The sequence below is a fragment of the Pristiophorus japonicus genome, chromosome 3 (genome assembly GCF_044704955.1).
Source record: "Pristiophorus japonicus isolate sPriJap1 chromosome 3, sPriJap1.hap1, whole genome shotgun sequence".
NCBI lineage: Eukaryota > Metazoa > Chordata > Chondrichthyes > Pristiophoridae > Pristiophorus > Pristiophorus japonicus.
Window position 1 is genome coordinate 182,987,608 of NC_091979.1, and position 26,448 is coordinate 183,014,055.

Below are 26,448 nucleotides of genomic sequence, written 5' to 3' on the forward strand. Positions count from 1 at the left end.
ACAGTTGAATACATGACACGGGGCTAAAGGGTTTCAATTATAAGGACAAGTTGCATAGACTAGGCTATATTCCCTTGAGTAAAGAAGATAAACCGGTTATCTAATTCAGGTGTTTAAGATGTTAGGAGAGAAACTATTTCCTCTAATAGGAGATTCCAGAACAAGAAGGCATAACCTTAAAATTAGAGTTAGGTCAATCAGTGGCGATGTTAGAAGGCACTTCTTCACATCAAGGCAAATGGAATATTGGATCATGCTCTCCCAAAAAGCTGTTGATGCTGGAAGGTCAATTGAAAATGTCAAAACTGAGAATGATACCGACTTTTGTTAGGCAATGGTATTAAAGGTTGCGGAACCAAGGCGAGTAGATGGAGTTAAGATACAGATCAGCCAAAATCTAATTGAATGGCGGAACAGGCGCGAGGGGATGAATGGCCTACTCCTGTTCCTATAGAAGAAGGTTAGAAGTGGTTACCCCAGGTGTCAGCATGTGCCCACTTTTCTTCTTCTTGCATGTAGACTGTTCGGATTTGGGCATCGGGAGCACAATCTGAAATTTTGCTGATGACACAAAAATAGGAGTAATGAGACTGTAAATAAGTTCAGGAAAATATTTGGTGGGTTAGCGAATGGGCATTTAATGGCAGATGCAGTTTAATATGGAGATGTCTGAGGTATATTGACTCCCAGTCTGACAAGGACGCAATTTTCAAATTTTCATCCCTGTGTTCAAATCCCTCGATGGCCTCGTCCCTCCCTATCTCTGCAATCTCCTCCAGCCCTACAACCTGCCGAGGGATCGCTGCGCTCCTCCAATTCTGGCTTCTTGTGCATCCTGGATTTTCAACACCATCATCTTCTCTCTCTCTCGCCTTCTCTCCCTCTCACCTTCTCTGTCTCTCTCTCTCCCTCTCTCGCCGTCCCTCTATCTCTCTCTCTCTCGCCTTCACTCTCTCTAGCTGGCTTAGCCCTAAGTTCTGGAATTCCCTCCCTAAACCTTTCCCTCCTCCTTAAAGATACTCCTTAAAACTCATCTCTTTGACCAGGCTTCCTGTCCTAATGTCTCCTTATATGGCTCGTTATCAAATTTTGTTTTATACTACTTATATGAAGCACCTTGGGATGTTTTACTACGTTAAAAGGCACTTTATACATACAAGTTGTTGCTCATTCCATTCCTGTGTAATTCTATTGCTGGTGTAAAATTATATTTTATATTGGTTAAACGATTACAGTCAGCAGCACCAGCCATTTCAAATTGATTTGGAACAAAAGACATTAGTGCAACCCCAAGAAGTCAAGTCTAGCAGAGCTCAAGAAATCTGCACAGGTAATCCCAGCACGTGCATCTGCAGGTGCAGCGAGCAAAACCATTGGTCCCTACAAATAAAATGGCTCCACATTCACAGCAGCAGCACCAGTTCTTAATATTTGAAAGGATGCTGATGGAGTATGTATGCCCTGTTGGGATTTCTTCCTTGTTGATAACCCTTGGGGAATTCTGGAAAGGTTTTATGCTCACTGACTTCAATTCTCAAAAAAGGTTGACATCTGTCTCTGCTACTGCTGGTGTGAAAGATAAACACCGACGCGGACCGGTTGCGGCCTATTTCCGTGTTGTAATTCTGTCTGATCTATTTACATTGTTTTTTTTTGTCTTTATTAATACTCTTACGAGAGAGAAAGCGTGCAAATATTTCACCAACCGTCCACCGATTCAAACAGCCGGAACACTGGTGCTTGCCCCGCTCCTATAGGTCAAGTGCGTGTGATCGACAGCGGCCTGGCCCAATCAGGCGAGCCGGGGTGGCACAGCGCGCGAGTTCGAATGCGGCTCGCGGGCTGGGGACCGAGCGCTTCACCCGGGCCTGATGGCTGGCTGGAAGATGCTGCGCTGCACCGAGTTGGAGCCACTCTGTGATGTGAAGACGATGCGGAAACACCAGCGGCGGCCGGGTGGTGCCGACTGCTCCGCTCGTACCTCACGGCAAAGCGATACCCTTAGCCAGCTGGAGGTGGAGACCGCCTTCCAAGAATTGTAAGTGTTTCTTTATATATATTTTCAAAGCATATTTGATGCAGCGCATTGGTTCATGTTCAATGTTTCGCTGTAACAAGACACCAGAAACGCAAGCTATCTAGAGTACAATTAGCTACATTGTAGTTGGCTAATTGCAAAGTAATTAAGTTTTGTTTATCTGTCTGAACATGTTTTACTGGAATGCATCTCCATCAGTAATCAAAGCTGCGCAGACAAGTGCTGAGTGTGTGCTAAACGATCGCCCTCGAACGCCGGAAATGTCGCCAAGGGCGTAAAAATTGAACTGCAGGATGTGAGGTCCGGTGCAGGTTTTACTTCCATTTCATTTAAGAAGATTCTGCATATAATTTGCAAAAAAGCTAGGTCATGCTCTGTTTCTGAATCCACATGACATCCTACAGCAGTAGAGGCAAAACTGTTTGCTGTCTATTTTGCCATTCTGTTTCTTTACAAAATAATTAAAATTTGGTACAAAATCAAGACTTTTATGTCTTGGCCTGCTCAAAAACAGTAACATCAGCTTCTGGCCTGCAGAAACTCGTTTTCATGTCGCTACAATTGGTAAACTTGCTGTTAATAATTTTATGTACTATGCAACTACAAAAACTCTAGAACTGTAATAAAGGAGGATTTCAACTACCCGAATAACGGATGCACTTATTGGGCGGCAAAAATGGCTATCCTTTGTCTATGGTCCCCTTGGAGGATAAGAACATAATAACACAGTAGCAACTCTGGTCGGAGCATAAACCAGAAAATAGTGGGGGCTTGTAAAAAGGGAACTGCAATAATCATGGGTGATTTTAACCTCCATATTGACTGGACAAATCAAATTGGTCAGGCTAGCTTTCAGGAGGAGTTCATAGAGTCCGTAAGGGACGGGTTCCTTGAGCAGTATGTAACGGAACCAACCAGGAAGCAGGCTATCTTAGATCTGGTCCTGTGTAATGATACAGTTTTAATAAACAAGCTCCTCGTAAAGGATCCCCTCAATGAGTGATCATAACATGATTGAATTTCAAATTCAGATGGAGGTTGAGAAAGTTGGATCTCTAACCAGTGTCCTGAGCTTAAATAAAGGAGACTATGAAGATATGAGGGAAGAGTTGGGTAAAGTGGACTGGGAAAATAGATTAAAGTGTAGGATATTTCACAACTCAAGAAAAATATATTCCAGTGAGGAGGAAAGGGTGTAAGAGAAAAAAAATAGCCATCCGTGACTTAACTAAAGAAATAAAGGACGGTATCCAATTTAAAAACAAGGGCATATAAAGCGGCCAAAACTAGTGGGAGGATAGAAGACTAGGAAGCTTTTAAAAGCCAGCAAAGCATAACTAAATTAAAAAAAAATGATTAAGAAAGGGAAGATAGACTATGAAAGTGAACTAGCACAAAATATAAAAATGGATAGCAAGAGTTTCTTATAGTATATAAAAAGGAAAAGAGCGGCTAAATTAAATGTTGGTCCCTTAGAGGATGAGACTGGGGTATTAGTAATGGGGAACATGGAGATTGCAGAAACTTTGAACAAATATTTTGTATCAGTAGAGGACATTAACAATATTCTGACAGTGGATAGTCAAGGGGCTATAGGGGGGAGGAACTTAACACAATCCCAATCACTAAGGAGATGCTATTCTGTAAGATAATGGGACTAAAGCCAGGTAAATCCTATGGACCTGATGGCTTGCATCCTAGGGTCTTAAGAAAAGCAGCGGCAGGGATTATGGACGCATTGGTTGTAATTTACCAAAATTCCCTGGATTCTGGGGAGGTCCCAGCAGATTGGAAAACTGCAAATATAATGCCCCTATTTAAAAAAGGAAGCAGACAAAAAGCAGGAAACTATAGACCAGTTAGCCCAACATCTGTGGTTGGGAAAATGTTGGAGTTCATTATTAAAGAAGCAGTAGCAGGACATTTGGAAAAGCAAAATTCGGTCAGCATGGATTTATGAAGGGGAAATCATGTTTGACAAATTTGCTGGAGTTCTTTGAGGATGTAACGAACAGGGTGGATAAAGGGGAAGAGTGGATGTGGTGTATTTGGACTTCCAGAAGTCATTTGACAAGGTGCCACATAAAAGGATACTGCACAAGATAAAAATTCACAGGGTTGGGGGTAATATATTAGCATGGAAAGAGGATTGGCGAACAGAAAGGCGGGATAAATGGTTCATTCTCTGGTTGGCAACCAATAACTAGTGGGGTTCTGCAGGGATCGGTGCTGGGACCCCAACTATTTGCAATCTATGTTAATGACTTGGAAGAAGGGACTGAGTGTAATGTAGCCAAGTTTGCTGACGATACAAAGATGGGAGGAAAAGCAATGTGTGAGGAGGACACACACAATCTGCAAAAAGACATAGGCTAAGTGAGTGGGCAAAAATTTGGCAGATGGTGTATAATGTCGGAAAGTGTAAGGTCATGCACTTTGGCAAAAAAAATCAAAGAGCAAATTATTATTTAAATGGAGAAAGATTGCGAAGTGCCGCAGTACAGCGGGACCTGGGGGGACTTGTGCATGAAACACAAAAGGATAGTATGCAGGTACAGCAAGTGATCAGGAAGGTCAATAGAATCTTTGCCTTTATTGCAAAGGGAATGGAGTATAAAAGCAGGGAAGTCTTACCACAGTTATACAGGGTATTGGTGAGGCCACACCTGAAATACTGCTTTCCATTTGGTTTCTATATTTACAAAAGGATATACTTGATTTGGAGGCAGTTCAGAGAAGGTTCACTCAGTTGATTCCGGGGATGAGGGGGTTGACTTATGAGAAAAGGTTGAGTAGGTTAGGCCTCTACTCATTGGAATTCAGAAGAATGAGGTGATCTTATCGAAACGTATAAGATTATGAGGGGGCTTGACAAGGTGGATGCAGAGAGGATGTTTCCACTGATGGGGGAGACTAGAACTAGAGGGCATGATGCTAGAATAAGGGGCCACCCATTTAAAACAGAGATGAGGAGAAATTTCTTCGAGGGTTGTAAATCTGTGGAATTCGCTGCCTCAGCTGTGTGGAAGCTGGGACGTTGTCTATTTCTGTCTTAAATTTATTCAGTTTCTTAAACTAACCAAACTGGGAGCAATGCGGTGGAGGAGGATTTCCTGGAGTGTATTAGGGATGGTTTTCTGGACCAACAAGTCAAGGAACCAACTAGAGGGTGATTACACAATGAGAAAGGACTAATTAGCAATCTTGTTGTGCAAGACCCATTGGGAAAGAGTGACCATAATCTGGTAGAATTCTTATGATGGAGAGTGACACAGTTAATTCAGAGACGATGGTCATGAACTTAAGGAAAGGTAAATTTGATGATATGAGACGTGAATTGGCTAGAATAGACTGCCGAATGATACTTAAAGGGTTGACGGTGGATAGGCAATGGCAAATATTTAAAGATCACATGGATGAACTTCAACAATTGCACATTCTTGTCTGGAGTAATAATAAAATGGGGAAGGTGGCTCAACTGTGGCTAACGAGGGAAATTAAGGATAGTGTTCCATCCAAGGAAGAGGCATATAAATTGGCCAGAAAAAGCATCAAACCTGAGGACTGGGAGAAATTTAGAATTCAGCAGAGAAGGACAAAGGGTTTAATTAGGAGGGGGAAAACAGAGTATGAGAGGAAGCTTGCTGGGAACATAAAAACTGACTGCAAAAGCTTCTATAGATATGTGAAGAGAAAAAGATTAGTGAAGACAAATGTAGGTTCCTTGCAGTCAGATTCAGGTGAATATATAATGGGAAACAAGAAATGGCTGGCCAGTTGAACAAATACTTTGGTTCTGTCTTCACTAAGGAAGACACATAACCTTCTGGAAATACTAGGGGACCGAGGGTCCAGTGAGAAGGAGGAACTGAATCCTTATTAGGCGGGAGATTGATGGGATTGAAGGCCGATAAATCCCCGGGACCTGATAGTCTGCATCGCAGAGTACTTAAGGAAGTGGCGTTAGAAATAGTGGATGCATTGGTGATCATTTTCCAACAGTCTTTCGACTCTGGATCAGTTCCTATGGACTGGACGGTAGCTAATGTAACACCACTTTAAGAAAGGAGGGAGAGAGAAAACGGGTAATTATGGACCGGCTAGCCTGACATCAGTAGTGGGGGAAAATGTTGGAATCAATTATTAAAGTTGAAATAGCAGTGACGGGATCGGTCCAAGTCAGCATGGATTTATGAAAGGGAAATCATGCTTGACAACTCTTCTAGAATTTTTTGAGGATGTAACTAGTAGGGTGGACAAGGGAGAAGCAGTGGATGTGGTGTATTTGAACTTTCAAAAGGCTTTTGACAAGGTGTCACACGAGATTGGTGTGCAAAATTAAGGCACATGGTATTGGGGGTAATGTACTGACGTGGATAGAGAACTGGTTGGCAGACAAGAAACAGAGAGCAGGCTCGAGGGGCTGGATGGCCTACTCGTGTTCCTAATTCTTATGTTATTCTCTTATGGGATAAAGAGGTCCTTTACAGAATGGCAGGCAGTGACTAGTGGGGTGCCGCAGGGCTCAGTGCTGGGATCTCAGCTATTTACAATATGCAGTGATTTGGATGAAGGAATTGAGTGTAATATCTCCGAGTTTGCAGACGACACTGAGCTGGGTGGCGGTGAGAGCTATGAGGAGGATGCTAAGAGGCTGCAGGGTGACTTGGACATGTTAGGCGAGTGGGCAAACGCATGGCAGATGCAGTATAATGTGGATAAATGTGAGGTTATCCACTTTGCTGGCAAAAGCACAAAGGCAGAATATTATCTGAATGGCGGCAGATTAGGAAAAAGGGAGGTGCAACGAGACCTGGGTGTCATGGTACATCAGTCATTGAAAGTTGGCATGCAGGTACAGCAGGCGGTGAAGGCAGCAAATGGTATGTTGACCTTCATAGCTAGGGGAGCCTGTATTCACTGGAGTTTAGAAGGATGCGAGGGGATCTCATAGAAACATATAAAATTCTGACGGGACTGGACAGGTTAGATGCAGGAGTAATGTTCCCGCTGTTGGGGAAGTCCAGAACCAGTCTAAGGATAAGGGGTAAGCCATTTAGGACTGATGAGGAGAAACTTCTTCACTCAGAGAGTTGTTAACTGTGGAATTCTCTACCGCAGAGAGTTGTTGATGCCAGTTCGTTGGATATATTCAAGAGGGAGTTAGATATGGTCCCTACAGCTAAAGGGGTAAGGAGAGAAAGCAGGAAAGGGGTACCGAGGTAAATGATCAGCCATGATCTTATTGAATGGTGGTGCAGACTCGAATGGCCGTCTCCTGCACCTATTTTCTATGTTTCTATAAGGGGTTATGGGGAGCGGGCACGGAAGTAGGGCTGAGTCCATGATGAGATCAGCCATGAGGCTCAAGGGGCCATATGGCCTACTCCTGTTCCTATTTCTTAAGCCACACCCTGAAGTTTCACTGGAATGTCTAACTAGAACCGTCCATCCCAAGGTCTCTGACTTTGCAAATTGTAACTCGAGCCACTTTGACTTCCTGAAGCGACAGAGGCCAGCTAAAGTGCCTTACCCCAGTCGGAGTGCATGCCTCCACCAGCCAAAGTCCTTCATTACAGCAGCGTAAGTGCATGACCTTGCCCCCACCCCACCACAGATGGGGCATTGCATACGGATTGTTAAATGGCTTGTTTGGTATGAAGTGAATCGTGACTGTGTAGTGACTTCTGGATTTCATGCACTCCAATCATGTCCCTTGTAGGGGGTTGAAATAACGTGATTCATCTTCACTGAGTTCCCTCTCTCCCCACCGATTTTCTTTTCCCCCAGCCCACCCCTCAGTGTACAGTGTGTGTGTGTGTCTCTCTCTCTCTCTCTCCTTTTCCCCCCCCCACCCCCCCAACCAGTGTCTGTCTCTCTCTCCACCACCAGTGTCTCTCTCTCTCTCTCTCTCTCTCTCTCTCTCCGCCCCCACCACAATGTGTCTCTCTCTCTCTCTCTCTCTCTCTCTCTCTCTCCCCCCCACCACAGTGTCTCTCTCTCTCTCTCTCTCTCTCTCTCCCCCACCACAGTGTCTCTGTCTCTCTCTCTCTCTCTCTCTCTCTCTCCCCCACCACAGTGTCTCTCTCTCTCTCTCTCTCTCTCTCTCTCTCCCCCACCACAGTGTCTCTCTCTCTCTCCCCCCCACCACAATGTGTGTGTGTGTCTCTCTCTCTCTCTCTCTCTCTCTCTCTCCCCCACCACAGTCTGTCTGTCTCTGTGTGTCTCTCTCTCTCCCCCACCACAGTCTCTCTCTCTCTCTCTCTCTCTCCCCCCCCACCTCTCTCTCTCTCTCTCCCCCCCCCCACCTCTCTCTCTCCCCCACCACAATGTGTGTGTCTCTCTCTCTCTCTCTCTCTCCCCCACCACAGTGTGTCTCTCTCTCTCTCTCTCTCTCTTTCTCCCCCACCAGTCTCTCTCTCTCTCTCTCTCTCCCCCACCTCTCTCTCTCTCTCTCCCTCTCCCCCCATCTCTCTCTCTCTCTCTCTCTCTCTCTCTCTCTCTCTTCCCCCCCCCCCCACCACAGTATCTGTGTCTCTCTCTCTCCTCCCCCCACCCCCACCCCATGGTGTGTGTCTCTCTGTCTCTCTGTCTCTCTGTCTCTCTGTCTCTCTGTCTCTCTGTCTCTCTGTCTCTCTGTCTCTCTGTCTCTCTGTCTCTCTCTCTCTTCGCCCCCCCCCCCCCTCCCTCCAATGGTGTATGTCTCTCTTCTCCCTCCCCTCCCACGGGGTGTGTCGTCCCCCACAGTGTCTCTGTCTCTCGCGCGCTCTCGCCTCCACAGTGTCTCTGTCTGTCTGTCTGTCTGTCTCTCTCTCGCGCTCTCTCAACCCACAGTGTGTGTCTCCCGCTCGCTCGCGCACGCACTCTCGTCCCCACAGTGTCTGTGTCTCTCTCTCTCTCTCTCTCTCTCTCTCTCTCTCTCTCTCTCTCTCTCTCTCTCTCTCTCTCTCTCTCTCTCTCTCTCTCTCTCTCTCTCATCCCCACAGTGTTTCGCTCGCTCCTTCCCCGCTCCTGCTCTTCCCCCTCTCTCGCTCTTTTAAAATGCATTCAGGAGACCTTTAGCCAGTTTATAAACCCGCCCAACAAGGGAGGGAGGGGATAGTTCTGGACCTGGTTTTGTGGAATGAAGAGCGGCAGGTAGAAGGGGTATCAGTGGGAGAGCATGTTAGTGCTAGTGATAATTTCAGTAAGATTTAGGGCAGTTATGGAAAAGGACCAAGGTGGATCAGGTTTAAAAAAAAAAGTTCTTAAATGGGGTAAAGCCAATTTTGCTGAGATGGGATTTGACCAAGGTGGACTGGAAAAGTCTACTTGATGGTAAATCAGTGTCCGAGCAGTGGGAAGCTTTCAAGGAGGAGATTCTGAGGGTTCAGAGCAAGTATGTTCCCTGTTTTTTAAAAAAAAAGGTGGGCTAAAAATCTAGAGCCCCCCCTGGATGTCACGGGAAATAAAGGGTAGGATAAAGACAAAAAGGGAAGCTTATGATAGATTCCGAGAATTCAATACTGCAGAGACTCTATAGAGGAGTATAAGTGCAGGGGTGCAATTAAAAAAGATGTTAGGAAAGCCAAGAGAGAGCATGAAAGAATGTTGGCAAGTAAAATCAGGGAAAACCCAAAGATGTTTTATAAATGCATTAAGAGAAAGAGGTTAACTAAAAGACCACAAAGGGAAGATGTGGGTATGGTTCTTAATGAATACTTTGCATCTGTTTTCACGAGAGGGGCGATGCAGACTTTGTAATGAGGGAGGAATGTGAAATATTAGACGAGATAAACATAGTGAAAGGAAGTATTAAGGGGCTTAGCAATTGGATAAATACCCAGGCCCGAATGAAATGTATCCCAGGCTGTTGAGAAGCAAAAGAGGAAATAGAGGCTCTGACCATCATTTTCCAGTCCTCTCTGGCTACAGGTGTGGTGCCAGAGGACTGCTAATGTTGTACCTTTTGTTTAAAAAGGGAGAAAGGGATAGACTGAGTAATTACAGACCAGTCATTGTTTGGAGGAGATAGGAGGAGAAATGTCTTTATCCAGAGGGTAGTGGGGGTCTGAAACTCTCAGCCTGTAAGGATGGTAGAGGCAGAACCCCTCACCACATTTAAAAATACTTGGATATGCACTTAAAGTGCCGTAATCTACAAGGCTACGGACCAAGAGCTGGAAAGTGGGATTAAGCTGGATAGCTCCTGGTCGGCCGGCGTGGACACAATAGGCCAAAAGGGCCTCCTTCTGTGCTGTAAATTTCTATGCACAGACATGTACTGTTCATCTCAACCAAGCAGGCATTGTATCTTTAAAAAAATATGTTTAATGCATTTAAAAAAAATAATTGTTACTGAAACCAGAGATAAGATGCTCTTATCTCAAAAGGTTCTCCTGTAAAATGTTTCAAATAACATGGCTGTGACCACTTCTCAATCTTAAAATGCAAGTTTTATTTGGATCATTTGGAGCCTTGTTTTCCACACCCATGCTGATTTCCTCCGAGATGTCTTCCCTCCTCTGTTAGCCTCTATTAAGTGACTTAGCATCTTTGCTGATCCCAATCTCTATATCCAGTTCCCTCGCCCTCTGACTTCACTACTCTCATCCCCTCTAAATGTCAATCCTCATAAATTCCCCAGGTCATATATCTGGCCAATCCATTGACATCTTCATGGCTGCTGCACCTGATATCTTGATCTCTGACCATTTCATATTCTCCCTTACCACCCACATTCCCATACACAACCACAGACTCACTTTTCTGGGCATCTGCCCATGGAAAATAACTCCTCTTCCCCTCCCCTCCAGGATTTTTACAGCCCTGTTCATAAATTCCCAATTCCCTTGTCTTTCTTCCTTCATTCGTCTCAAAATCTCTGCTACAGTCGACTTGGCTTTGCTCTTGTACCTCGCAAAATAATCACTGTTTCCCACCCCAGTAGAATCCCTATCTTCTCTTCCTCAAGTAAAATGGGTGCAAACTCAAACTTACCTGGCGAACAACTGGCCTAACTGTTCATTGGCAGATCTCAAGCATCAAGCATTATGGTGTTTTGCACTCCAATGAAAACCACCTGTCTGTTCAGAATCATCTTGAAGGCCCTTTTCTTTTTTCTTCAGGACCAATGATCTACTTTAACCCCTTTCCCCATCCCCTTCAACTTCATCACAGACACAAAACACAAAACACTTTCTTGTCATCCCCTACGTCCCATCGTTTAGCAACCTTCTCAAAACCCATCTCTTTGACCAAGAATATAGTCACCACTCCTGGCTCAGTTATTTTGAAATGTCTTGGGCATTTCTTTACTACAAGACTTCTGCTCAAAAGACCCATTTCTTTACATTGAGAGTGAAAAAGCTAGGTATGGAGGTAGAGTTGGCTAAAGTGGTCTGGGAAAATAGATTAAAGGGTAAAAAATTAAAGGTAGATAAGCAGTATCAAAAATTTAATGAGATTTTACACTCAGCAAAGATATATTCCAGTGAGAGAAATACTCAGAAGGATGAACCATCCATGGCTAACTAAGGAAGTAAAGGATGGTATCAAATTGAAAACAAAGGCATAAAATGTTGCAAAGAATAGTAGGAGGCCAGGCGATTAGGGGAATGTTTAGAAACCAGCAAAGGATGACTCTGGCCTGGAAATCCCGGCCTCCCCATGGAGTGTCTACGGACCCGGGAAGGCATCGCAAAAGCCGGTTCTCAGCGCACAATGCGCGTGCGCTGAAAACCGGCTTTTCCGATCTGTCAAGTTGGAGCTTGACAGATCGCACGCATCTCGGAAGCGAGGACATTTGTAATGGCAAGATTGCGGCATTACCCATATCTTGCCCTGCAAGTGTACTCAAAATTCTTGCGCCTGATTTAAAAAAAGCAGGTGCATAGCCTACTTTTACAGGCGTAAGAGTTTTAAAAATATACAAAAATTACATTAAATTTTTAAAAACCCTGCCCACTATTACATTTTATTTTTAACCATAATTAAAAAATTTTTTAAAAACTCAATTTTTTTCCTCCTTTATTAACTTTAATTTCAATTAATTTTAATTGAGGTGTGTTTTTAAATTATTTATTACATGTGTTTAGTGTCTTTGGGTTTTTCTCATTAATAGCAATGAGAACTCCGATACGGAGTTCTCATTGCTATTGATGAGAAAGCTGTGAAATACTGTCGCTGATTGGCTGAGCAGTCACACGTGACTGCACCTTCTGCATGGGAACCTCGGACGGGAGCACGCTTCGCAACTCGGGAAGAGACGGCCTCGCCACCGAAATCGCAGGCTCCTCTCAGACCACCAGGTAAATTTGTAGGAATGTTTCAGGTCAGAGGCAATTGCCCGCGGGAAGCCTCCGTCCGCAATTTCAGCCCCAGTAAAGTGAGAGAAGATAGTTTGAGAGTAAACTAGCAAGATATATAAAAAGACAGTAAGAGTTTCTACTGGTATATAAAGTAAATGGTTCTTTAGAAGATAAGACTGGGGAATTAATAATGGGGAAACAGGGAAATGGCAGAGACTTTGAACAAATATTTTGTATCGGGCTTCATGGTAGAAGACACTAAAAACATCCCAATAATTGATGATCAAGGGGCTATTGGAAGGCGGGGGCACTTAAAACAATCAATAATGCTAGAGAAAAAGTATTAGGCAAACGAATGGGACTAAAGGTGGCTAAGTCCCCTGGACCTGATGGCCTGCATCCTAGGGTCTTAAAAGAAGTGGCTGCAGAGATAATGGATGCACTGGTTGTAATCTACCAAAATTCCCTGGATTCTGCAGAGGTTCCAGCGAATTGGAAAACCGCAAATGTAACACCCCTATTTAAGGAGGGAGACAGAAAGTAGGAAACTATAGACCAATTAGCCCAACATCTGTCGTTGGGGAAAATGCTGGAGTCCATTGTTAAGGAAATAGTAGCAGGACATTGAATCATGCTTTTCTAAATCAAGCAGAGTCAGCATGGTTTTATGAAAGGGAAATCATGTTTGACAAATTTGCTAGAGTTCTTTGAGGATGTAACGAGCAGGGTGGATAAAGGGGAACCAGTATGTGTCGTGTATTTGGATTTCCAGGAGGCATTTGATAAGGTGCCACAAGAGGTTACTGCACAAGATAAGAGCTCACTGGGTTGGGGGTACAGGTGCAGCGCCTAAAATCCGCAACACTCGGGACCGAGGCCGTTCCGGGCTTTTCCGGACTTTCGATTTGCTTTCTGACGGCACAAATCCGGAAACACTGGAGCCCAGGTTCGGGTATTTCCAGATTTCGGAATGTCATAAAGGGGGTGAGGAGATTCCCACCGTGGAACTGTTTGGGCCGTCCGGCCCCGCCGAGAAGCTGTTGGCATCAGGCGGGGCCCCGCCGAGGAGATGGTTGGGCGGGCCCCTGCCAAGGAAGTGGTCGCCAGGCAGGCCGACCCCACCGAGGTCGGGTGGGCCGGCGAGGAGGCTCCAAGGTAAGGGCAGCAACGAGGCCCCGAGGTCAGCAGGGTTGTCCGGTCCGGATTCCAGAACATTTTACAGATTCAGGATGACCCTGCCACCGATTGGCCGGATTCCGGAACTCCAGATTCTCAATTGGCTAACTAACAGAAAACAGAGAGTTGGGATAAATGGGTCATTTTCAGGTTGGCAAACTGTAACCAGTGGTGCCACAGGGATCAGTGCTGGGGCCTCAACTATTTACAATCTATATTAATGACTTGGATGAAAGGACCGAGTGTAATGTGGCCAAATTCACTGATGCAAAGATAGGTGGGAAAGCAAGTTATAAGGAGGATGCAAATAATCTGAAAAAGGATTCTAGATAGGCTAAGTGGGCAAAAATTTGGCAGATAGAGTGGAATGTGGGAAAATGTGAGATTATCCACTTTGGTAGGAAAAATAAAAAAGCAAATTATTATTTAAATGGGGAAAGATTACAAAATGCTGAGGTACAGGGGGATCTGGAGGTCTTTGTACATGAAACACAGTTAGCATGCAGGGTACAGCAAGTAATTAGGAGGGCATATGGAATTTTGGTCTTAAATGCAAGGGGGACGGAGTATAAAAGTAGGGAAGTCTTACTACAACTGTACAGGGTGTTGGTGAAACCACACCTGGAGCACTGCGTACAGTCTGGTCTCATAAGAACATAACATAATAATTAGGAACAGGAGTAGGCCATCTAGCCCCTCGAACCTGCTCCGCCATTCAGCAAGATCATGGCTGATCTGGCCGTGGACTCAGCTCCATTTACTCGCCCGCTCCCCATAACCCTTAATTCCCTTATTGGTTAAAAATCTATCTATCTGTGACTTGAATACATTCAATGAGCTAGCCTCAACTGCTTCCTTGGGGAGAGAATTCCACAGATTCACAACCCTCTGGGAGAAGGAATTCCTTCTCAACTCGGTTTTAAATTGGCTCCCCTGTATTTTGAGGCTGTGCCCCCTAGTTCTAGTCTCCCCGACCAGTGGAAACAACCCCTCTACCTCAATCTTGTCTATCCCTTTCATTATTTTAAATGTTTCTATAAGATCACCCCTCATCCTTCTGAACTCCGAGTAAAGACGCAGTCTACTCAATCTATCATTATAAGGTAACCTCCTCATCTCTGGAATCAGCCTAGTGAATCGTCTCTGTACCCCCTCTAAAGCTAGTATATCCTTCCTAAAGTAAGGTGACCAAAACTGCACGCAGTACTCCAGGTGTGGCCTCATCAATACCCTATACAGTTGCAGAAGGACCTCCCTGCTTTTGTACTCCATCCCTCTCGCAATGAAGGCCAACATTCCATTCGCCTTCCTGATTACCTGCTGCACCTGCAAACTAACCTTTTGGGATTCATGCACAAGGACCCCCAGGTCCCTCTGCACCGCAGCATGTTGTAATTTCTCCCCATTCAAATAATATTCCCTTTTACTGTTTTTTTTTTTCCCCAAGGTGGATGACCTCACACTTTCCGACATTGTATTCCATCTGCCAAACCTTAGCCCATTCGCTTAACCTATCTAAATCTCTTTGCAGCCTCTCTGTGTCCTCTACACAACCCGCTTTCCCACTAATCTTTGTGTCATCTGCAAATTTTGTTACACTACACTCTGTCCCCTCTTCCAGGTCATCTATGTATATTGTAAACAGTTGTGGTCCCAGCACCGATCCCTGTGGCACACCACTAACCACCGATTTCCAACCCGAAAAGGACCCATTTATCCCGACTCTCTGCATTCTGTTCGCCAGCCAATTCTCTATCCACGCTAATACATTTCCTCTGACTCCGTGTACCTTTATCTTCTGCAGTAACCTTTTGTGTGGCACTTTATCGAATGCCTTTTGGAAATCTAAATACACCACATCCATCTGTACACCTCTATCCGCCATGCTCGTTATATCCTCAAAGAATTCCAGTAAATTAGTTAAACATGATTTCCCCTTCATGAATCCATGTTGCGTCTGCTTGATTGCACTATTCCTATCTAGATGTCCCGCTATTTCTGCCTTAATGATAGTTTCAAGCATTTTCCCCACTACAGATGTTAAACTAACCGGCCTATAGCTACCTACCTTTTGTCTGCCCCCTTTTTTAAACAGAGGCATTACATTAGCTGCTTACCAATCCGCTGGTACCTCCCCAGAGTCCAGAGAATTTTGGTAGATTATAACGAATGCATCTGCTATAACTTCCGCCATCTCTTTTAATACCCTAGGATGCATTTCATCAGGACCAGGGGACTTGTCTACCTTGAGTCCCATTAGCCTGTCCAGCACTACCCCCCCCCCCCCCCCCCCCAGTGATAGTGATTGTCTCAAGGTCCTCCCTTCCCACATTCCTGTGACCAGCAATTTCTGGCATGGTTTCTGTGTCTTCCACTGTGAAGACCGAAGCAAAATAATTGTTTAAGGTCTCAGCCATTTCCACATTTCCCATTATTAAATCCCCCTTCTCATCTTCTAAGGGACCAACATTTACTTCAGTCACTCTTTTCAGTTTTATATATCTGTAAAAGCTTTTACACTCCGTTTTTATGTTTTGCGCAAGTTTACCTTTGTAATCTCCTTTCCTTTCTTTATTGCTTTCTTAGTCACTCTTTGCTGTCGTTTAAAATTTTCCCAATCTTCTATTTTCCCACTAACCTTGGCCAACTTATACGCATTGGTTTTTAATTTGATACTCTCCTTTTATTTTCTTGGTTATCCACGGCTGGTTATCCCTTCTCTTACCGCCCTTCTTTTTCACTGGAATATATTTTTGTTGAGCACTATGAAAGAGCTCCTTAAAAGTCCTCCACTGTTCCTCAATTGTGCCACTGTTTAGTCTGTGTTTCCAGTCTACTTTAGCCAACTCTGTCCTCATCCCACTGTAGTCCCCTTTGTTTAAGCATAATACACTCGTTTGAGACACAACTTCCTCACCCTCAATCTGTATTACAAATTCAACCATACTATGATCACTCATTCCGAGAGGATCTTTTACTAGGAGATCTTTTATTATTCCTGTCTCATTACACGCCTTATTTAACGAGGGATATACTTGCGTTGGAGCCAGTTCAGAGAAGATTCACTAGGTTGATTTCTGAGATGAAGGGATTGTCTTATGAAGAAAGGTTGAGCAGGATGGGCATACACTCATTGGAGTTCAGAAGAATGAGAGGTAATCTTATTGAAACGTGTAAGATTCTGAGGGGGCTTGACAGGATAGATGCAGAGAGAATGTTTCCCCTCGTGAGGGAATCTAGAACTAAAGGGCATAGTTTCAGAATAAGGGGGTCGCCCATTTAAAATAGAAATGAGGAGGAATTTCTTCAGTGTCATGAATCTTTGGAATTTTCTTCCCCCAGAGAGCTGTGGAGGTTGGGTCATTGAATCTATTTAAGGTGGAGGTAGCCAAATTTCTGAACGATAAGGGAGTTGAAGGTTATGCGGAGTGGGCAGAGAATGGAGTTGAGTCCATGATCAGATCAGCCATGGTCTAATCGAATGGCGGAGCAGGCTCAAGGGGCCAAATGGCCTACTCCTCCTATTTCTTATGTTCTTATTAAAGGTGCTATATAAATGTGAGTTCTTATCATCTAATGTGACATGAATGATTTGGGGAAGATGGAGACTGTTGAACTTGTCCAGGTTTGCTGATATTTGAAGAGTTAGCAAAATGTTGCATCTTATTTTCATTTCTGAAGAGCAAGTTTAAAATCTCTAAGTGAACTGGATAATCTGCACCTGGGCAGGACTGGAACCAATGTCCTAGGGGGAATGTTTTCTAGTGCTATTGGGATGCTTTGAACTAATCTGGCAGGGGGATGGGAATCTATACAGGGAGACAGAGGAAAGTAAAATGGGGGCAGAAGCAAAAGGTAGAAAGGAGATGAGGAAAAGTGGAGGGCAGAGAAATCGAAGGCAAAAATCAAAAAGGACCACATTACAACATAATTCTAAAAGGGCAAGAAGTGTTTTTATTTTAAAAAAAAACAAGCTTGAAGGCTCTGTGTCTCAATGCGAGGAGCATTCGTAATAAGGTGGATGAATTAACTGCGCAAATAGTTGTTAATGGATATGATGTAATTGGGATTATGGAGACATGGCTCCAGGGTGACCAAGGCTGGGAACTCAACATCCAGGCGTATTCAATATTCAGGAAGGATAGACAAAGGAAAAGGTGGAGTAGCGTTGCTGGTTAAAGAAGAAATTAACGCAATAGTAAGGAAGAACATTAGCTTGGATGATGTGGAATCTGTATGGGTAGAGCTGCGGAACACCAAAGGCCAGAAAACGCTAATGGGAGTTGTGTACAGACGACCAAACAGTAGTAGTGAGGTTGGGGATGGCAAGAAATTAGGGATGCGTGCAATAAAGGCACAGCAGTTATCATTGGTGACTTTAATCTGCATATAGATTGGGCAAACCGGTAGCAATACGGTGGAGGAGGACTTGCTAGAGTGTATAAGGGATGTTTTCTAGACCAATAACGTCAAAGAACCAACTAGAAAGCTGGTCATCCTAGTCTGGGTGTCGTGTAATGAGAGAGGATTAATTAGCAATCTTGTTGTGTGAGGCCCCTTGGGGAAGAGTGACCATAATATGGTCGAATTCTTCATTTATGATGGAGAGTGACACAGTTAATTCAGAGTCTAGGAACTTAAAGAAAGGAAACTTCGATGGTAAGAGACGTGAATTGGCTAGGATAGACTGGAGAGTGATACTTAAAGGGTTGACGGTGGATAGGCAATTGCAGACATTTTAAAGATCAATAATTGTACATCCCTGTCTGGCGTAAAAATAAAATGGGGAAGGTGGCTCAACCATGGCTAGCAAGGGAAATTAGGGATAGCGTTAAATCCAAGGAAGAGGCATATAAATTGGCCAGAAAAAGCAGCAAACCTGAGGACTCGAAGAAATTTAGAATTCAGCAGAGGAGGACAAAGGGTTTAATTAGGAGGGGGGAAATAGAGTATGAGAGGAAGCTTGCAGGGAACATAAAAGCTGACTGCAAAAGCTTCTATAGATGTGTGAAGAGAAAAAGATTAGTGAAGACAAATGTAGGTCCCTTGCAGTCAGATTCAGGTGAATTTATAATGGGGAACAAAGAAATGGCAGGCCAATTGAACAAATACTTTGGTTCTGTCTTCACGAAGGAAGACACAAATAACCTTCCGGAAATACTAGGGGACCGAGGGTCCAGCGAGAAGGAGGAACTGAAGGAAATCATTATTGGTTAGGCTAATTGATGGGATTGAAGGTCGATAAATCCCCAGGGCCTGATAGTCTGCATCCCAGAGTATTTAAGGAAGAGACCCTAGAAGTAGTGGATGTATTGGTGGTCATTTTCCAACATTCTTTAGACTCTGGATCTGTTCCTATGGATTAGAGGGTAGCTAATGTAACCCCACTTTTTAAAAAAGGAGGGAGAGAGCAAACACAAAATTATAGACCGGTTAGCCTGACATCAGTAGTGGGGAAAATGTTGGAATCAATTATTAAAGATGAAATAGCAGCACATTTGGAAAGCAGAGATGGGATTAGTCCAAGTCAGCATGGATTTATGAAAGGGAAATCATGCTTGACAAATCTTCTAGAATTTTTTGAGGATGTAACTAGTAGAGTGGACAAGGGAGAACCATGGATGGTGGTGTATTTGGACTTTCAAAAGGCTTTTGACAAGGTCCCACACGAGATTGGTGTGCAAAATTAAAGCACATGGTATTGGGGGTAATGTACTGACATGGATAGAGAACTGGTTGGCAGACAGGAAGCAGAGAGTCGGGATAAACTGGTCCTTTTCAGAATGGCAGGCAGTGACTAGTGGGGTTCAGTGCTGGAACACCAGCTATTTACAATATACATTAATGATTTAGATGAAAGAATTAAATGTAATATCTCCAAGTTTGCAGATGACACTAAGCTGGGTGGCAGTGTGAGCTGTGAGGAGGATGCTAAGAAGCTACTGGGTGACTTGGACAAGTTAGGTGAGTGGGAAAATGCATGGCCGATGCAGTATAATGTAGATAAATGTGAGGTTATCCACTTTTGGTGGCAAAAACAGGAAGGCAGAATATTATCTGAATGATGACAGATTAGGAAAAGGGGAGGTGCAACGAGACCCGAGTGTCATGGTGCATCAGTCATTGAAAGTTGGCATGCAGGTACAGCAGGCGATGAAGAAGGCAAATGGCATGTTGGCCTTCATAGCGAGAGAGTTTGAGTCTAGGAACAGGGCGGTCTTACTGCAGTTGTACAGGGCCTTGGTGAGGCCACACCTTGAATATTGTGTACAGTTTTGGTCTCCTAATCTGAGGAAGGACATTCTTGCTATTGAGGGAGTGCAGTGAAGGTTCACCAAACTGAATCCTGGGATGGCAGGACTGACATATAAAGAAAGATTGGATCGACTAGGTTTATATTCACTGAAATTTAGAAGAATGGGAGGGGATCTCATAAAAACAAATAAAATTCTGACGGGATTGGACGGGTTAGATGCAGGAAGAATGTTCCCGATGTTGGGGAAGTCCAGAACCAGGGGTCACAGTCTTAAGGGTAAGGGGTAAGCCATTTAGAACCGAAATGAGGAGAAACTTCTTCACTCAGAATTGTGAACCTGTGGAATTCTCTACCACAAAGTTGTTGAGGCCAGTTTGTTTGATTTATTCAAAAGGGAGTTGGATGTGGCTCTTAAGGCTAAAGGGATCAAGGGGTATGGAGAGAAAGCAGGAATGGGGTACTGAAGTTGCATGATCAGCCATGATGATATTGAATGGGGGTGCAGGCTCAAAGGGCGAAATGGCCTACTCCTGCACCTATTTTCTATGTTTCTATGTATTGATTTTCCCCTGCGGTTTAATCTTTTTAGGTTTAACGCAGTTAGTAATTTATAGCCTAAGTCAGTGTTTATTCTTCTGCTATTTGAAGTTTACTATTTGAAGTTGTGCAGTTTGACATAAGGAGGCTTATGTCAATTCCAGTGAGCAAATTAGAGCAATAAGCATGTTCTGTTCAATCTCTGGATAATGCTACATTATTAAATGTTATGTATACATATTTTCTCCTGTAGGGAAAGAGGACTTGCTTATGGGGGTAGTCCTTGTTAAGCACAAGAGAAATATTTGGGTTCTGATGCTCATTATCTATTCATTCAATCACTGCCTTATGTCAGCTATAGTCATATCTCGGGTACTTGTGTACAATTCTGGAAATAATTCTGATTGGGAAACTTGGCAAGATAATGATGACATGTATGTAGACTTGCTTTTGAAGAAATTTCTCTTCAAATCAAATTTGACTGGCTGTATTCCACGACTACAATAACTGGTATTGCTCTCACTGTTTTCTGTATTGTGCAGATCCAGTCGAATTCATAGCTTTATTACGGGCTTCACTCTTTCACTTCAAATTTAAGCATGCTTTAAGTATCTTATGGCACCAGTTAGTAATTTGAACTCAAGCTGGCAAGAAAGATTTAATTATAAATGGAAACAGGGCAGTAATTGAGTATTATATAAAACATTTTTTTTACTGTCATGAGAAATTTGTGCCTTGTTTACTCTGTTTTATATTTATCATCTTGTTGTAGGTATAATTCTCTGCTTGGCAACAAAGAACAAGTTGAAAAAATAGCACCGAAGGAGAACCATTGTGCTCACACCACTATACATAAAGATTTATACAACCACCTAGCATTGCAGAATTTCCCCCAAAATAACACAAGTGTCTCTGAAAACATCCTTAAAATGGAGTGCTCCATCCTATCGGAGCATGTAATGCTGAGGGATAGCAACAGTGACACAGCCATCACTAGAATCTGCAGCAGCCCAGTTGAAACTGCAAGACTTCCGCCCAAAAGACCCAATGTGAAATGCAACACATTTCTGGGGAAAGCAAAAGAAAACATGAAGTCGAACACTGAGATGCCTTTCTCTACTGTAAGGCAACCAATTCTCCAAATAGTGGGCTCAAGCCCCACGAACAGTGATGGGAATGAAGAAAAAAGTTTTGAATTATCCTGTGGTGATGCTGTCTCGACTAACTCTGGAGAGGATTACAGAGAAACGGTTACCTGTGAGGCCTGCTCAGAGATGTTTTGGAAAGTAGTAAATGAAAGTGAAACCAAGGAAAGGGGATGTGCATTAGGCAAGAAACAACCTTATGGTAGGATGATGCATTTTTGCAATCTTTCCTTAAATGCTGATTTTATGTAATACAGTGTATGCATATGTGCCAGTAAGGCAGCATTTGTACCATTGCAGTTCATCGATGATGAATAATTTTTCATTTTATCCATCATTTCATTAATGGTGGTGTGAGCCTGCTGTCAGTTTGAATGTTTGAAACTTTTTCCAATTCTGTGTTCCTGGATTGTCTCTTCTTAAGGCACTTTTCCACTGCTGCCACTGACAATCTCCTCGCCACCCCCCAAATATAAAGGGAGCGACCTCTCGCGTTCTAGTGATGCTGTACACCCAGATTTTCCTGCATCCCACGAGCTGTAATCCAATTAGATATTTAAAGTTTCAACTCTGAATAGGTAATTGAAAATACCTGGAGTTTAATTATTGCCTGGTATTTTGCCATTAAATTAATCAGAAAAATGACCCATGTCAGATCAAGCATGTTAAACTAAGATAACTAATGTGTTTGGAACGATGCCATTGATGCACTTTCAAAATAATATGCACTAGCTGTCCTTGAAAAATGGCATCGTATTTGCATGAGTGTATTAAAGAATAATTACAGTGCTATCTTAGTTTGTATTATAAATTATTTACATTGGTGTTTGAAAAATTTAGAATTTTCGGCACAAATTAAATATTGCATCTCTGAAACATGCAATTATAAGTGGATTACTCAGTTGAAGATTAGATTTACTGGTGGCATTTATTGTAACAACTTGAGTTCATATTGATGTGCATTCTAAATGGGGGAATATTTTTCTTGCATATCGTCATCATCATAGGCAGTCCCTCGAAATCGAGGAAGACTTACTTCCACTCTAAAAGTGAGTTCTTAGGTGACTGAACAGTCCAATACGGGAATTATAGTCTCTGTCATAGGTGGGACAGACAGTCGTTGAAGGATAAGGTGGGTGGGACGGGTTTGCCGCACGCTCCTTCCGCTGCCTGCGCTTGTTTTCTGCATGCTCTCGGCGAGGTGCTGAGCACCCTCCCGGATGCATTTCCTCCACTTCGAGCAGTCTTTGGCCAGGGACTCCCAGGTGTTGGTGGGAATGTTGCATTTTATCAAGGAGGCTTTGAGGGTATCCTTGAAACGTTTCCTCTGCCCACCTGGGGCTCGCTTGCCGGTAGGAGTTCAAGTAGAGCGCTTGCTTTGTTCGCATGCCTGACACAAGACTCCCAATGTGACCAGCCCAACGGAGCTGGTCGAGTGTGGTCAGTGCTTCGATGCTGGGGATGTTGGCCTGATTGAGGACGCTAACGTTGGTGCGTCTGTCCTCCCAGGGGATTTGTAGGATCTTGCGGCGACATCGTTGGTGGTATTTCTCCAGCGATTTGAGGTGTCTACTGTATTGGTAAACGTCTCTGAGCCATACAGGAAGGCGGGTACTTCCACAGACCTGTCGTCCATGAGCTTGGTGGCAGATTTGCATGTTGCATGTAATGAAGCACCATAAAGCATCATTGTTCATCGAACATTATGAAATCAACGCACTGCATATGGTGTAGGGCATTTGTTTTTCACTCTACTGATTCTTTGACCTCAGAACTTATAGTGGGAAAGGACAACACGTGGCACAAAGTTTAGGCTTAACCCAGTGTCCGTTTTATTACACAACAAAACCCGACTAAAACTACAGGATTAGATTGCTGAGAGAAATTTGACTTTAGACTTGCAATCACCAGAGATTCGTGGTCCTTGATTCCGTAACCTGTTGGTTTGTCTTCTGGCTGTTCTCTGCAGCTTTTGTTCCTTTCCTTTGTTGCCTGCTCTTCTTCTGTCTTCCTGTCCTTCTGCTCAGCTGCTTTTAGCTCACATATTTATATCCAGGTTTTAAATAAGTTTTCTGTTGGGCCAAGATCCGATTATCGATGTGGTGATTTGTTTAACTGGCTGTGGTGATGAGTTTGGCTACTAATTTGCACACTGAGTCGACGATGCAAAAGATATTTCCTTATGCTGAATGCTCTGTTATCCAAAAATTTGCATTTCGTAGGGTCCTTTGTTGTCCGGTCTTTTTGCAGACTTGGTGTCTCCAGTGGGCGCTTTTTCCTCACCCTGGTCAATCAAGTTCAAGGCCTCAAGTAACAACTCCATTGTTGTTATGCATGAGGTCGGTTTTAGTTCCGAACCACAGAATGTCCTTAATTGTCCAGCTTAATTCCAAAAGCTTGTATTCAATTCTAAATTTTTAATTTATGGTCTACTGTGTTTTTCTGAAGATTATTAACCTTACAATGGGTGTGAAATGGATTTAATCTTCATGAACTGACCTCTTATGGGTCTTTGTTTAAAGTGGTGGCAGATCACCTCATAAATTGACGGTGATACGAACATAAGAATTAGGAGCAGGAGTAGGCCATTCGGCCCCTCGAGCCTGCTCTGCTATTCAGTGAGATCATGGCTGATCTTCTACCTCAACTCCACTTTACTGCTCTATCCCCATATCCCTTGATTCCCTAAATATCCAAAAATCTATTGATCTCTGTCTTGAATACAATCAAAGATCGAGCCTCCACAGCCCTCTGGGGTAGAGAATTCCAGAAATTCACCACCCTCTGAGTGAAGAAGTTTCTCCTCATCTCAGTTCGAAATGGCCGAACCCTTATTCTGAGACTGTGACCCCTGGTTCTTGACTCCTCAGCCAGAGGAAACCTCCTCCCTGCATCTACCCCGTCATCCCTGTAAGAATGTTTGTATGTTTCAATGAAATCACCTCTCATTCGTCTAAACTCTAGAGAATAAAGGTGTAGTATACTCAATTTCTCCATATAGGACAATTTCTCCCTCTCCCCCAATCCCAGGAATCAGTCTGGTGAACCTTCATTGCACTCCCTCAATGGTACTCCAGGTGTGGTCTCACCAGGGCCCTATATAATTGCAGTATCATAGAAACATAGAAAAGAGGTGCTGGAGTAGGCCATTCAGCCCTTCGAGCCTGCACCACCATTCAATAAGATCATGGCTGATCATTCCCTCAGTACCCCTTTCCTGCTTTCTCTCCATATACCTTGATCACTTTAGCCATAAGGGCCATATCTAACTCCCTCTTGAATATATCCAATGAACTGGCATCAACAACTCTCTGCAGCAGGGAATTCCACAGGTTAACAACTCTGAGTGAAGAAGTTTCTCCTCATTTCAGTCCTAAATGGCCTACCCCTTATCCTAAGACTCTGTCCCCTGGTTCTGGACTTCCCCATCATCGGGAACATTCTTCCCTCATCTAACCTGTCCAGTCCTGTCAGAATCTTATATGTTTCTATGAAATCCCCTCTTGTCCTTCTAAACTCGTGTATAAAGGCCCAGTTGATCCAGTCTCTCCTCATATGTCAGTCCCGCCATCCCGGCAATCAGTCTGGTGAACCTTCGCTGCACTCCCTCAATAGCAAGAATGTCCTTCCTCAGATTAGGAGACCAAAACTGTGTAAACTATTCCAGGTGAGGCCTCACCAAGGCCCTGTACAACTGCAGTAAGACCTTCCTGCTCCTACTCAAATCCTCTAGCTATGAAGACCAACATACCATTTGCCTTTTTCACCGCCTGCTGTACCTGCATGCCAACTTTCAATGCCTGATGAACCATGACACCCAGGTCTCGTTGCATCTCCCCCTTTCCTAATCTGCTGCCATTCAGATGATAATCTTTGTGTTTTTGCCCCCAAAGTGGATAACCTCATATTTATCCACATTATACTGTATCTGCCATGCATTTGCCTACTCGCCTAACCTGTCGAAGTCACCCTGCAGCCTTTTAGCGTCCTCATCACAGCTCTCATCGCCACCCAGTTTCAGGTCATCTGCAAACTTGAAGATATTACACTCGATTCCTTCTGTGCTCCTCTTAACTCTGGCCTCTTGCGCATCCCCGATTTTCACTGCTCCACCATTGGCGGCGTGCTTTCAGCTGCTTGGATCCTAAGCTCTGGCATTCCTTCCCTGAACCCCCCCATCTCCTCTCCTTTTAAGGTGCTCCTTATAACCTACCTGTCCTAATGTCTCTTTTTATGTGGTTCGGTGTCAAATTTTGTTAAGCACCATGGAACATTTTGCTGTGTTAAAGGTACTATTTAAATGCAAGTTGTTAGTGGTTCTATCGGGGCCTGAGAGTAGAAGTAAAATGCTTTAAAATGTTCAGAAGTGATAGATCAATGTGTTGGTGTTCCACTGTGCTGCTGCAATATGGTTTTCTCCCCTTCTCCTTCCTCCCTCTGCTACTGCAAATAGTGGCTGTAGCATGAGTTTGTGCTGAATTAAGAGCCTAAAATTCACCCACATGGAGGGAGAGGGGGATTTGCAAGATTGATAGTTTAATGATACTTCTAAAATGAAGAATCTGGCCATGCCTAAGGCATAGTAGTCATTGTTCTTTATCAAATTGCTCCATGCAGAAACCCATTTAAGTAATCAATATGCGAGTTGAGTATGCCAGGAGTCCATACTTGGTTGTCCTTAAAAATTGGACTTGATTTTACAAGTTGATTTTTGGGATTAAAATCAGCTAAAAATGTTGACTTTTACAATCGATATCTAAAGTGAAGAATTATATTTCAAATGTTAAAATACCTGTGTACTGTAATTGGGCAGGTTGGCCAAGAAACTTGTACTAGTAAGCATGTGGATAACCAAGTACTATGCAGACAGGTCTGTAGTTGTAATCCTGTAAAATTATGCCAGGTATTTAAAAACTTGTTCTGAAGGGGTCTAAACCAATTAAATGTACATTAGTTATCATTCAAGGCTATAAGGGGTCACTGCTAATGACACATCCAGCCCTTAGT

The 26,448-nt window shown here is 43.6% G+C and overlaps 1 protein-coding gene across 1 annotated transcript in view; it reads left to right on the forward strand.

The window, feature by feature from the left end:
- The first annotated feature begins 1,487 nt into the window (after positions 1–1,487).
- Positions 1,488–26,448, forward strand: part of LOC139260017 (uncharacterized) — a 33,017-nt gene continuing 8,056 nt past the window's right edge. The window contains exons 1-2 of the mRNA XM_070876065.1: positions 1,488–2,038; positions 21,069–21,643. Coding sequence (XP_070732166.1) covers positions 1,872–2,038; positions 21,069–21,643 — 742 coding nt within the window. The 5' untranslated portion in view covers positions 1,488–1,871. The remainder of the gene's footprint in view (positions 2,039–21,068; positions 21,644–26,448) is intronic.